The sequence below is a fragment of the Manis pentadactyla genome, chromosome 9, assembly GCF_030020395.1.
Source record: "Manis pentadactyla isolate mManPen7 chromosome 9, mManPen7.hap1, whole genome shotgun sequence".
Taxonomy (NCBI): domain Eukaryota; kingdom Metazoa; phylum Chordata; class Mammalia; order Pholidota; family Manidae; genus Manis; species Manis pentadactyla.
In genome coordinates, this window is record NC_080027.1 from 45,796,394 (window position 1) to 45,810,249 (window position 13,856).

At 42.0% G+C, this 13,856-nt stretch overlaps 2 protein-coding genes across 2 annotated transcripts; both read left to right on the top strand.

The window, feature by feature from the left end:
* Positions 1–2,466: 2,466 nt before the first annotated feature.
* On the top strand, positions 2,467–3,414 carry LOC130684730 (olfactory receptor 56A3). Its single transcript, XM_057506632.1, has one exon. The coding sequence runs from the start codon at positions 2,467–2,469 to the stop codon at positions 3,412–3,414; it is 948 nt and encodes a 315-aa protein (XP_057362615.1).
* Positions 3,415–11,229: 7,815 nt separating this feature from the next.
* LOC130684731 (olfactory receptor 56A3) lies at positions 11,230–12,177 on the top strand. The gene has a single exon (XM_057506633.1). It carries the CDS (start codon positions 11,230–11,232, stop codon positions 12,175–12,177), a length of 948 nt encoding a protein of 315 aa, XP_057362616.1.
* The last annotated feature ends 1,679 nt before the right edge of the window (positions 12,178–13,856 follow it).

Here is a 13,856-nt window from a genome sequence, read left to right on the forward strand (position 1 = left end):
CGGGGTTCTCGATTCTGAGTGTGGGAATTTAGGAGACTTCAGGCAAAGACTCTGCCTACAAATGTTTCACTCCTGGGGTTGGAATTAAATTTACTCTAGTTCACTTCAGAGGTTGAGGGTAGAGGCTGCAGGTGGGGATCAGTGGGGCTCAGAAAGTAGTTCCTCAGCTTGCAGCTCTATCTAAGGAATTTCTAAATGCCACTGCTGCCAAAAGCAGAAAATTATGTCCGTAGGATCCACGAGGTTTCAGTCACTGGGGGCACACAGTGATGTCCAACACAACACTGGGAGACAGGTCTGCAGGTCGCTCTTCTGGAACTCTGTGGAGCTGGGGGGACGCCTGGACACAGGAATACCACAGTGCTGCACTGTGGACCTTCCCTGCAACCCGGGGAAAAGCCTGGGAGGCTATAGGGTCTCTGCTTTATTCTTGACCTTCAGCATCTCTGGCTTCTTCAAGGTGTCCCTCTCTGCAACCAGCCAGTCATTAGCTCTAGGTCCTCAGCCCAGACGGTGCCGTGGCAAGCTCTGATTGCAGACTGACACTGGAAAAGGACAGAGGAAGAAAGACTTATGTGTTCTCACATGCTCTGCTGCTAGGGCTCAGTGGGTAGCTCAGTGTTTGTTGAGTGAAACATACCAACAATAGTATGTTTCTAATGGTATGAAAATATTGGTCCACTCTTCATATACCATTTTATGCAAACTTCCTTACCACACTGACCCCACTCCAAAATTATTTCTCCTCTATCAGACTCCCTGTCAAGACTCTTAATCGTGTCCAGGGGGAAGTTTGCTTCCTTTTTAATAGAATTGATTGGGAAAGTACACTATCATCGAACTATTTATCAAGTCCAAAGGAATCCTAGAAATTACTCCAATCCATCTCACGGTATTAGGCAAGATTAGCATCAGGGTAAAATAGTTTGGACGGTTAAGATGTTGAAATATAATTTCCGTTGTTTGTAATGTGGCAATAATATAATATATCTCATAGGATGTTGAATGATCAAAGGGATAAAGTCTTAGAATATTTGGGCATAGTTCCCAGCAAGTAGTAAGACTTCCAAACCTAACATAATTTTATGTTACATTAGTGAGACTAATGAGTAATAAGCAGCGTAGTTCTAATACTCCTGATGAAAAATAATTTCTAACCCACAAAATAACTCTTTAACAGAGACTCTGTCCATATACACAGATTTAGGTACAATGGACTCCATGACTTGAAGGATCCCAGAAAGACCTGACCTATATACTATTTGCCAAGCTACAGCCTTCCTTGGACCCTTTCACAATCAGGGGAAGAACCTTAGGATCCTTCACCTTTAATGTAAATGAGGGTACCACATCACTCTATGTACAATCTTTCTTGTCCAACCTACGCCCATGTCAAAGTTAGTCAGTCCTCCCCATCCTGTCCTAATGGTTTGCGCAAGACCCTGTCATTTGTTCTTATGATTCCCCATTGTTCCCAAGAAGGTTTTTGCTTTACCTCCTCGAGAGTAAGAACAGCTCCCTGTTCAGTTCTGTGGCTCTGCTACGTCCCACAATGCCAGGGGAAAAGGCTGAGTGATAGAAAGCAATGCCAACATTAAAGCAGTGCCTGGAAGCAGGGGACTGCCCACCTGGTCCATGACATCGATGCTTGAAAAGGGAAACAGAAGAGGGCAGGAGTATAAAGATAAACGTCGCCAGCCTCCCACAGCTGCCCGCAGAATGACTGCCTTCCCGTCTGGTTTAACGGCAGGTATGGCCCTTCCAAAACTCGGCAAAATTGGCCATCATCCTTTAAAAGGTACTTCCAGAAATTAGGAATCCTACAAAGGTGAAGAGCTGATAAACAGAGGGGAAAACAAGTATTAGGGGGATTCCATACCTATCCACTTGAAATACTTTTCAGACGAAATGTCAAATACTAATTTCAGTTCCATAATTATCTTAAATCTCTAATTAAAGCAAAGTAAATACAGCTGAAAAGTCAGAATGAAGGTGACAAAACGACTGGGGATACTCTTCTGAGCGCCACTTCGTGCTGGCTCTGATACTTATTGGTATGTACTGCTAGAGTTAAGTTGCACTGGTGGTCGCCTATGTGTACATTAAAAAATACAAAAAGAAAGAAACTCACAAGTACAAATTTAGACTCACCTGTCACAAAAAGTAGTTTCTACATTTATATGCAAGGATATAATTACATTGAAACTGAGCCTTGAACAGATCAAACATGTATAAACAAATGCTATTACCTCACGCCTCTATGCTGCTTAGAATGAGAGAAATACCCCAGTAGCATGGCACAACAAATAAACAGACGCATTTGCTTACTTTGGATAAACTGCTAGGACGCACACAGTTTACATAGGAAAGGCATATTATTGGAAATTCATGTTTGTGTAGTCAATAGCCAATTTTTATCCTAATTACAGATTCCCAGAAGAAGGCTGTAGGAATACATGACAAAGTATGACCACACAACACAATGTCACCACCTCCACTGAGATTTCAGACTTCCTCCTGAATTGTTTTGTCAGGTCCCCCAGCTGGCAGCTCTGGCTGTCCCTGCCCCTCAGCCTCCTCTTCCTCCTGGCCATGGGGGCCAATGCCACCCTCCTCGTCACCATCCGGATGGAGGCCTCTCTGCACCAGCCCATGTACTACCTGCTCAGCCTCCTCTCCATGCTGGACATGGTGCTCTGCCTCACCGTCATCCCCAAGGTCCTGGCCATCTTCTGGTTTGACCTCAGGTCCATTAGCTTCTCTGCCTGCTTCCTGCAGATGTACATCATGAACAGTTTCCTCGCCATGGAGTCCTGCACCTTCATGGTCATGGCCTATGACCGCTATGTGGCCATCTGCCACCCACTGAGGTACCCGTCGATCATCAATGACCAGTTTGTGGGTAAGGCTGCCATTTTTATTTTGGCCAGGAATGTCCTTCTCACAATGCCCATCCCAATTCTCGCAGCATGGCTCCATTACTGTAGGAGAAACGTCATTGAGAACTGCATCTGCGCCAATATGTCTGTGTCCACGCTCTCCTGTGATGATGTCACCATCAATCGCATCTACCAGTTTGCTGGAGGCTGGACTCTGCTAGGATCCGACCTCATCCTCATCTTCCTCTCCTACACCCTCATCCTGAGAGCTGTGCTGAGACTCAAGGCAGAGGGAGCTGTGGCCAAGGCCCTGAGCACGTGTGGCTCCCACTTCATCCTCATCCTCTTCTTCAGCACAATCCTGCTGGTCTTCGTCCTCACGCATGTGGCCAAGAAGAAGGTTTTCCCTGAGGTGCCGGCCCTGCTCAATGTCCTCCACCACGTCATCCCTGCAGCCCTCAACCCTATTGTTTATGGAGTGCGCACCCAGGAGATCAAGCAAGGAATCCAGAGGTTACTGAGGAAAGCGTGGTAGGGACACTGGATCTCTGCATTCCTAATGGAAGGTCACTCTGAAGCAATAAAAGGTGAATAGCCTGAAATTTACATTGATGAGTTATTTTCTAAACTCAGAAAATTAGATATCACACCTTCTTTAATAAAACTTCAGTTTCGTTTTAAGTTTCTCTTTCTCTCACCTCTCCATTGGGAATCTCCTTGTCCCTTTCACCTGTCTTTCCTTACACATTGTTTTATTTTGTCCAAAGTATAGACATTCCTGGGAGTAGGTTCTAAAGTAAGAAGTTTATGTTCCTATAAATACAGCTGTTAATGTATCATGACTTTGTATTCTTGAATATACATCTGTGGATATTTGGTAGGTTGTGTTGTGTAATGTGTTCTTATTGCATTTCCACAGAAGGGAGTATATTGGAGACAAGGACATAGGAGTGAAGTTTCTGTCCTGAATGAAGGGAAGATGCTTCTAGTCATTAATTGGCTCTTACTCTGTCAGCCTTTGACCACATCAGTGTCTTTTTTTGTCTCTCCATCTCTGTGTCTCCAACTCCATCTCTGCCTCTCTCTCTCTCCTTCTCTAGGAGACGAGGTGACCTTTTGTATTGTGTCCTGTGTACTTGGCAAAAGGACAAGATTTCTACCTGCGTTACTCATGTGTGTAACAATTAGCCATGATCTTTATTAGATTCTCCTTCCAGTGGGTGTGTGCTGTTGACATGCATCTTTTAATCCAGGGTGTCATAGTTCATGGGGTGCACACACACCTGTGCTAATGTGGTAAAGGGTTGTAAGGATTGTAACATATGATCAAGTAATCATACTTAAACATAAAGTATGCTGTTCAAACATTGTATGCTTATTAATTGGACAGGTAGTAAGCACAATATGTCCTAGGATTTCTGTGAACTCTTAAGACACAAAAATACATAGAACATTGTTGTTGCTTTCAGGGGCTCAAAGGTTGGTTAGGAGGGACACAATAGGAGTTCTTGGAATACAGTCCTCTCAACAGGTGAGAATGAGGAATGGAATAAATACCTGATGGGCAGTAAGGTACCAGGCAACAAAAGAAACCACTTTATAGAGAGTTAAAAGTTTAAGCCTTACACAACTACAAAAAATGTGTTCTTAGGCCCGAAAGAGCTGGGCTCACAGTATTTCACATTACTCCTCTATTACCTGAGAATAGTGAACAATTTGTTTAAGCAGATCCTTTCTAAATGGAAGCCTTTGTGACTCAGTAATAATTTGTAAGGGTATTACCCTGTTTTGATCATGGAAGCAAAATCTCTCCATAGTCTAATACCAATACTGTCCCCAAAGTCTGGGTCTTTTGGTCTTAACCAAAATCACCTGACATACATCCTTGACCAACTTAAGCTTTCATTCCACAAAGCTCTGCCCATTTCTTTCCTCCTCCCTCTCACAGTGAAGAACAATAAATTGGTATTTCATTCCTCTGCTCCTGGATACCATTATGAGCTACCCTTTGAAAATTAAACATGCATTCACATAAGGAAAAACAATACCTGAAAGCATATAATCAAGCATTAACACTGAATTACATTTCCGAAAAGTAAAAAAAATCTCTCAGGATCCATCTTGGTTAAAACCTAGATAAACTTTTACTTTGTTATTTGAAGGAGAACTCCCCAAAATTTCATTCTCTCAAACATTTCAAAATAATTCAAATGGCTTGGTTTCAAGTGTGCATGACCGAATACCAACAGGAAGGCGTTATGTGTATAAAAGGTATGAATGTACTAAACAGCTTCTAAGGTAAATTTGGACCACTGTCTCTTACAAAATATTAAATACCTACCACTTTTCACAATATTACATATTGACATCTTATCATCAAGCACATACACAGAGTGATAATGGCCCTTGAGACCAACATCTAACATATTGTCTATCAAGTGTGCATTTACAGAGAATATAGACAAAGTTTTGTTATGGTTCTGGGGTTGCAGCAATGAGGAACATACTCAAGGTCCATGCTTACAACTGCAAAGGCTCTAAACCTCTAAGAAAGAGGAGTCCAAGAAGCAGTGGAAAGTGTCAATAGATTTCATAACAGTTCTCCCAACACAGCAGCAGAATATGCCAACAGGAAGGACATAGCCAAGGAGCACCTAAGGCAGAGGTCCAATACTATGGCCATTAGGCGGAAGGCTGGGGTGCAAATCTACAAGAGAATTTGAAGGACTAAGCAGAATATGATAACAGGAACTTGAGTTTGAACCAAAGCAGGAACACGATCCTGTGAACTGAAGACATACGGAAGAAAATGGGATTGAAGAAGGGAGGCACTTCATCAGACCAGCACAACCCACAGAAAACGTGTCTGCTTTCTAAAATATTAATCAAAAATAAGTACATAATTACGCCAGAATTTCTAGATGAAATACCAAGCTGTTATTTCTTATCTTGTTGATACTAGCCATTCTGGCTAATGTGAGGTGATATCTCATTGTGTTTTAATTTGCATTTCCCTGATGATTGATGATGTTGAGCATCTTCCCATGTGTCTGTTGGCCACCTGCATGTCTTCTTTGAAAAAAATGTCTGTTCAGGTCCTTGGACCATTTTTAAATAAGGTTATTTCAGGTTTTCTGTTGAGTTTATGAGTTCTTTATACATTTTAGATACTAGCCCCTTATCAGATATATCACTTGTAAATATATCCTTCCATACAATAAATTGCCTTTTCATTTTGCTGATGGTTTCCTCTGCTGTGCAGAAGCATTTTGGCTTGATATAGTTCATTTGTTTATTTTTGCTTTCATTTCCCTTGCCTGGGGATAAAATCCAGAAAATGTGAGTCTAGGAATCACAGGAAAAACCACAAAGCTAGTTCAGCCTCAACACTGGCTCAGGTTGGAGAAATGTCTGTAAAGGCTGTTGCAAGGAGTATGGGCCCAGGTGAGTGACACTAGGCGTTTCTTTTAACAGCATCAGTATCCAAGACAGGCTGAAACCCACACAAAACACAGATGCAAAGAATTTTCTTAGGTGTAATTTATAATTTTTCTTTCTTTTCTTTATTGTCTTTCCCCTTTCCCCACGTCACCCCATTCTACCTCACTAGGTTGTTATGAGGACTAAAGGAAATATCAGGTAACAATCAGAATAATATGACACGGTAAGAAGATGTATGATAATTGCTGCTAGTGTGGTCCTTGATGTAGCTGTAAGTGTGGTCTCCTTCTCCTAAGGAGGCAGAAAATATTCTTTGATGTGCTCTATTTCTAACACATAGTATAATGCTTTCTACACAGTACGATCAAAATATTCATTCAGTAAAAAAGTAAAAGTAATTTTACCCTTGCAATAATCCTGTGTCAGAAAATTTATTATTAAAATATTATCAAACAAACATTAACAAAACAGAAACACCTTGGTGATCTTGTGGAATCCCGAAATAAGATCTCCAGGGATAATCCATTAATAGAACAATAATTTGACTTGATCAAATTGAAAGATTTCCATTGAATAATGGACAGCACACAGTAAATTTGGCAAATACATGTCAGACTACAGGAGACCTTAGCAAAATCAAGCCAACAGGGGACTCTAGTGTTTAAACTTTGAAAGGAGATTTTGTAAATATGCAAGAAAAAACAAAAATAAATAGGAAAAGATGGAAAGGGATGTGAACATGTATGTGAACACTTATGGTTTCACAGCTTCAAAACCAAAAGTGGCTAAACAGAATATGAAGGATGCTCCCTGGTCAGAAGAAATTAAAATTAAAATAATGAGATGCTACTTTACATCCATCAGTTTTCAAAAGACAAGCATCAAATGGTATAAAGAATGTAAAAAATAAAGAAACTTCAGAAATTTCCAGTGGGGTTATATATATTTGGGAGAGAAATTCCAACTGAAGTTAAATTTTTTTGTACGCCACAACTATAAAAAGTTCCTGCACATGTACCTTCTTGAGGTCCATAAGTAAAGGTGGACCAGAGTATTGACAGTAACATTATTTCTGGTAACAATTCATCTTAGGTCACATGCTGTTAGCTACTTACACAGAAAGGGAAAATGCACAGAATGGAAACTGCACAGCAGTCAATAATGAAGATGACTTACACACTGCAACATGGCAGACTTTTAAGATTTAGTCTTAACTGAAAATATAGAACAGTATCAGATGCAGAACCTGATGACAGTTCTATAAATTTAATACCAAAACCACAAATAAGTGAACATATACCTAAACAGGCACATTGCAGATTAATTAGAAAGAAATATGGAAGGGATCCTACAGTTTCCATTTAGCTCAAGGGAAGATAAATAGCAGCAATGTAGGTATATGCAGAAGAAAAAGATATAAAAAATAGAGCAAAATATGGGAGGACCTTAAAGAAACAGATGGTGCTTATTCGACAACTTGAGGAGCATGAATGATTCACATGAGGCTCAAGGTGAAAATAAAAAATAAGGAACAAATCATGTTTCCTAATTTCCACATGTATATAAATATGATTTTAAAATCTTTCACTGTAGCAGAAATTACTGCAGGATTTTCTCTCTGAAAATTACAGTGCATTTTCTCAGTAATTCTCTCTTGCTTATTTATCATTGCAATGCCATAACAGAAGTCATGATAAGTTAACATCGCTCCATCCAATAGGATGATTTGGGAGGCTATCTAACAAGCACATAGAGGAAGCCCACACATGGAAGATTCTGAGTGTGGGTGTGCAAATGAGTATGAACATGTGTGAATGGATATAAGACCCCAAACCTAGGAGAGTCACTAACTCCCTACAGGACACATAGCCAACAAACGGCTAAATTAAAAGGGCTTTTTTCTTTTAGAGACAAAGGAAATCATTTTCTTTTCCAATGTGCCTGACTGTCTGTCCCAGGAGGATCCTTTGAGTTCAAGGAAGGAAGGATGGAGAAGTTCCTAGAGGGCGACATCCCTTAGGCTCCAGAGTAATAAATACCCCAGGTATGTTGGGACCTAACCAAAACTCCAGGATCAGTGGAGCCAGAGTCTGTGCTTCACACCCTCCGAAAGTACACCTGGGTAGAAGGTACCTGAGATCCAGCTATACCATCATTAGCAAGAAGACAGGAGAGAGCTTGCTCTTCAGTCAGGAGCTGCGTTCCTGTCCATTCCGGAGTTGGCACCGCGAAAGCAGGCTGAAAACAGGGCCGTGCAGCCTGCAGCCTCCCTCAGGTCAGAAGGCACCATGAGAACATCTGACATCCTCTTGCCTTCTCTGAACTTTGCTTGGCACTGCCAGAGATGCAGAGAAGTGGGACTTTGTCCCTAGGAAAGGAGAATAATGCGGGGTGGGGGGGGACAGCTCTGGAAAGTGTATCATCTGGACCCCAGTGAGAGCATCGGGGTTCTCGATTCTGAGTGTGGGAATTTAGGAGACTTCAGGCAAAGACTCTGCCTACAAATGTTTCACTCCTGGGGTTGGAATTAAATTTACTCTAGTTCACTTCAGAGGTTGAGGGTAGAGGCTGCAGGTGGGGATCAGTGGGGCTCAGAAAGTAGTTCCTCAGCTTGCAGCTCTATCTAAGGAATTTCTAAATGCCACTGCTGCCAAAAGCAGAAAATTATGTCCGTAGGATCCACGAGGTTTCAGTCACTGGGGGCACACAGTGATGTCCAACACAACACTGGGAGACAGGTCTGCAGGTCGCTCTTCTGGAACTCTGTGGAGCTGGGGGGACGCCTGGACACAGGAATACCACAGTGCTGCACTGTGGACCTTCCCTGCAACCCGGGGAAAAGCCTGGGAGGCTATAGGGTCTCTGCTTTATTCTTGACCTTCAGCATCTCTGGCTTCTTCAAGGTGTCCCTCTCTGCAACCAGCCAGTCATTAGCTCTAGGTCCTCAGCCCAGACGGTGCCGTGGCAAGCTCTGATTGCAGACTGACACTGGAAAAGGACAGAGGAAGAAAGACTTATGTGTTCTCACATGCTCTGCTGCTAGGGCTCAGTGGGTAGCTCAGTGTTTGTTGAGTGAAACATACCAACAATAGTATGTTTCTAATGGTATGAAAATATTGGTCCACTCTTCATATACCATTTTATGCAAACTTCCTTACCACACTGACCCCACTCCAAAATTATTTCTCCTCTATCAGACTCCCTGTCAAGACTCTTAATCGTGTCCAGGGGGAAGTTTGCTTCCTTTTTAATAGAATTGATTGGGAAAGTACACTATCATCGAACTATTTATCAAGTCCAAAGGAATCCTAGAAATTACTCCAATCCATCTCACGGTATTAGGCAAGATTAGCATCAGGGTAAAATAGTTTGGACGGTTAAGATGTTGAAATATAATTTCCGTTGTTTGTAATGTGGCAATAATATAATATATCTCATAGGATGTTGAATGATCAAAGGGATAAAGTCTTAGAATATTTGGGCATAGTTCCCAGCAAGTAGTAAGACTTCCAAACCTAACATAATTTTATGTTACATTAGTGAGACTAATGAGTAATAAGCAGCGTAGTTCTAATACTCCTGATGAAAAATAATTTCTAACCCACAAAATAACTCTTTAACAGAGACTCTGTCCATATACACAGATTTAGGTACAATGGACTCCATGACTTGAAGGATCCCAGAAAGACCTGACCTATATACTATTTGCCAAGCTACAGCCTTCCTTGGACCCTTTCACAATCAGGGGAAGAACCTTAGGATCCTTCACCTTTAATGTAAATGAGGGTACCACATCACTCTATGTACAATCTTTCTTGTCCAACCTACGCCCATGTCAAAGTTAGTCAGTCCTCCCCATCCTGTCCTAATGGTTTGCGCAAGACCCTGTCATTTGTTCTTATGATTCCCCATTGTTCCCAAGAAGGTTTTTGCTTTACCTCCTCGAGAGTAAGAACAGCTCCCTGTTCAGTTCTGTGGCTCTGCTACGTCCCACAATGCCAGGGGAAAAGGCTGAGTGATAGAAAGCAATGCCAACATTAAAGCAGTGCCTGGAAGCAGGGGACTGCCCACCTGGTCCATGACATCGATGCTTGAAAAGGGAAACAGAAGAGGGCAGGAGTATAAAGATAAACGTCGCCAGCCTCCCACAGCTGCCCGCAGAATGACTGCCTTCCCGTCTGGTTTAACGGCAGGTATGGCCCTTCCAAAACTCGGCAAAATTGGCCATCATCCTTTAAAAGGTACTTCCAGAAATTAGGAATCCTACAAAGGTGAAGAGCTGATAAACAGAGGGGAAAACAAGTATTAGGGGGATTCCATACCTATCCACTTGAAATACTTTTCAGACGAAATGTCAAATACTAATTTCAGTTCCATAATTATCTTAAATCTCTAATTAAAGCAAAGTAAATACAGCTGAAAAGTCAGAATGAAGGTGACAAAACGACTGGGGATACTCTTCTGAGCGCCACTTCGTGCTGGCTCTGATACTTATTGGTATGTACTGCTAGAGTTAAGTTGCACTGGTGGTCGCCTATGTGTACATTAAAAAATACAAAAAGAAAGAAACTCACAAGTACAAATTTAGACTCACCTGTCACAAAAAGTAGTTTCTACATTTATATGCAAGGATATAATTACATTGAAACTGAGCCTTGAACAGATCAAACATGTATAAACAAATGCTATTACCTCACGCCTCTATGCTGCTTAGAATGAGAGAAATACCCCAGTAGCATGGCACAACAAATAAACAGACGCATTTGCTTACTTTGGATAAACTGCTAGGACGCACACAGTTTACATAGGAAAGGCATATTATTGGAAATTCATGTTTGTGTAGTCAATAGCCAATTTTTATCCTAATTACAGATTCCCAGAAGAAGGCTGTAGGAATACATGACAAAGTATGACCACACAACACAATGTCACCACCTCCACTGAGATTTCAGACTTCCTCCTGAATTGTTTTGTCAGGTCCCCCAGCTGGCAGCTCTGGCTGTCCCTGCCCCTCAGCCTCCTCTTCCTCCTGGCCATGGGGGCCAATGCCACCCTCCTCGTCACCATCCGGATGGAGGCCTCTCTGCACCAGCCCATGTACTACCTGCTCAGCCTCCTCTCCATGCTGGACATGGTGCTCTGCCTCACCGTCATCCCCAAGGTCCTGGCCATCTTCTGGTTTGACCTCAGGTCCATTAGCTTCTCTGCCTGCTTCCTGCAGATGTACATCATGAACAGTTTCCTCGCCATGGAGTCCTGCACCTTCATGGTCATGGCCTATGACCGCTATGTGGCCATCTGCCACCCACTGAGGTACCCGTCGATCATCAATGACCAGTTTGTGGGTAAGGCTGCCATTTTTATTTTGGCCAGGAATGTCCTTCTCACAATGCCCATCCCAATTCTCGCAGCATGGCTCCATTACTGTAGGAGAAACGTCATTGAGAACTGCATCTGCGCCAATATGTCTGTGTCCACGCTCTCCTGTGATGATGTCACCATCAATCGCATCTACCAGTTTGCTGGAGGCTGGACTCTGCTAGGATCCGACCTCATCCTCATCTTCCTCTCCTACACCCTCATCCTGAGAGCTGTGCTGAGACTCAAGGCAGAGGGAGCTGTGGCCAAGGCCCTGAGCACGTGTGGCTCCCACTTCATCCTCATCCTCTTCTTCAGCACAATCCTGCTGGTCTTCGTCCTCACGCATGTGGCCAAGAAGAAGGTTTTCCCTGAGGTGCCGGCCCTGCTCAATGTCCTCCACCACGTCATCCCTGCAGCCCTCAACCCTATTGTTTATGGAGTGCGCACCCAGGAGATCAAGCAAGGAATCCAGAGGTTACTGAGGAAAGCGTGGTAGGGACACTGGATCTCTGCATTCCTAATGGAAGGTCACTCTGAAGCAATAAAAGGTGAATAGCCTGAAATTTACATTGATGAGTTATTTTCTAAACTCAGAAAATTAGATATCACACCTTCTTTAATAAAACTTCAGTTTCGTTTTAAGTTTCTCTTTCTCTCACCTCTCCATTGGGAATCTCCTTGTCCCTTTCACCTGTCTTTCCTTACACATTGTTTTATTTTGTCCAAAGTATAGACATTCCTGGGAGTAGGTTCTAAAGTAAGAAGTTTATGTTCCTATAAATACAGCTGTTAATGTATCATGACTTTGTATTCTTGAATATACATCTGTGGATATTTGGTAGGTTGTGTTGTGTAATGTGTTCTTATTGCATTTCCACAGAAGGGAGTATATTGGAGACAAGGACATAGGAGTGAAGTTTCTGTCCTGAATGAAGGGAAGATGCTTCTAGTCATTAATTGGCTCTTACTCTGTCAGCCTTTGACCACATCAGTGTCTTTTTTTGTCTCTCCATCTCTGTGTCTCCAACTCCATCTCTGCCTCTCTCTCTCTCCTTCTCTAGGAGACGAGGTGACCTTTTGTATTGTGTCCTGTGTACTTGGCAAAAGGACAAGATTTCTACCTGCGTTACTCATGTGTGTAACAATTAGCCATGATCTTTATTAGATTCTCCTTCCAGTGGGTGTGTGCTGTTGACATGCATCTTTTAATCCAGGGTGTCATAGTTCATGGGGTGCACACACACCTGTGCTAATGTGGTAAAGGGTTGTAAGGATTGTAACATATGATCAAGTAATCATACTTAAACATAAAGTATGCTGTTCAAACATTGTATGCTTATTAATTGGACAGGTAGTAAGCACAATATGTCCTAGGATTTCTGTGAACTCTTAAGACACAAAAATACATAGAACATTGTTGTTGCTTTCAGGGGCTCAAAGGTTGGTTAGGAGGGACACAATAGGAGTTCTTGGAATACAGTCCTCTCAACAGGTGAGAATGAGGAATGGAATAAATACCTGATGGGCAGTAAGGTACCAGGCAACAAAAGAAACCACTTTATAGAGAGTTAAAAGTTTAAGCCTTACACAACTACAAAAAATGTGTTCTTAGGCCCGAAAGAGCTGGGCTCACAGTATTTCACATTACTCCTCTATTACCTGAGAATAGTGAACAATTTGTTTAAGCAGATCCTTTCTAAATGGAAGCCTTTGTGACTCAGTAATAATTTGTAAGGGTATTACCCTGTTTTGATCATGGAAGCAAAATCTCTCCATAGTCTAATACCAATACTGTCCCCAAAGTCTGGGTCTTTTGGTCTTAACCAAAATCACCTGACATACATCCTTGACCAACTTAAGCTTTCATTCCACAAAGCTCTGCCCATTTCTTTCCTCCTCCCTCTCACAGTGAAGAACAATAAATTGGTATTTCATTCCTCTGCTCCTGGATACCATTATGAGCTACCCTTTGAAAATTAAACATGCATTCACATAAGGAAAAACAATACCTGAAAGCATATAATCAAGCATTAACACTGAATTACATTTCCGAAAAGTAAAAAAAATCTCTCAGGATCCATCTTGGTTAAAACCTAGATAAACTTTTACTTTGTTATTTGAAGGAGAACTCCCCAAAATTTCATTCTCTCAAACATTTCAAAATAATTCAAATGG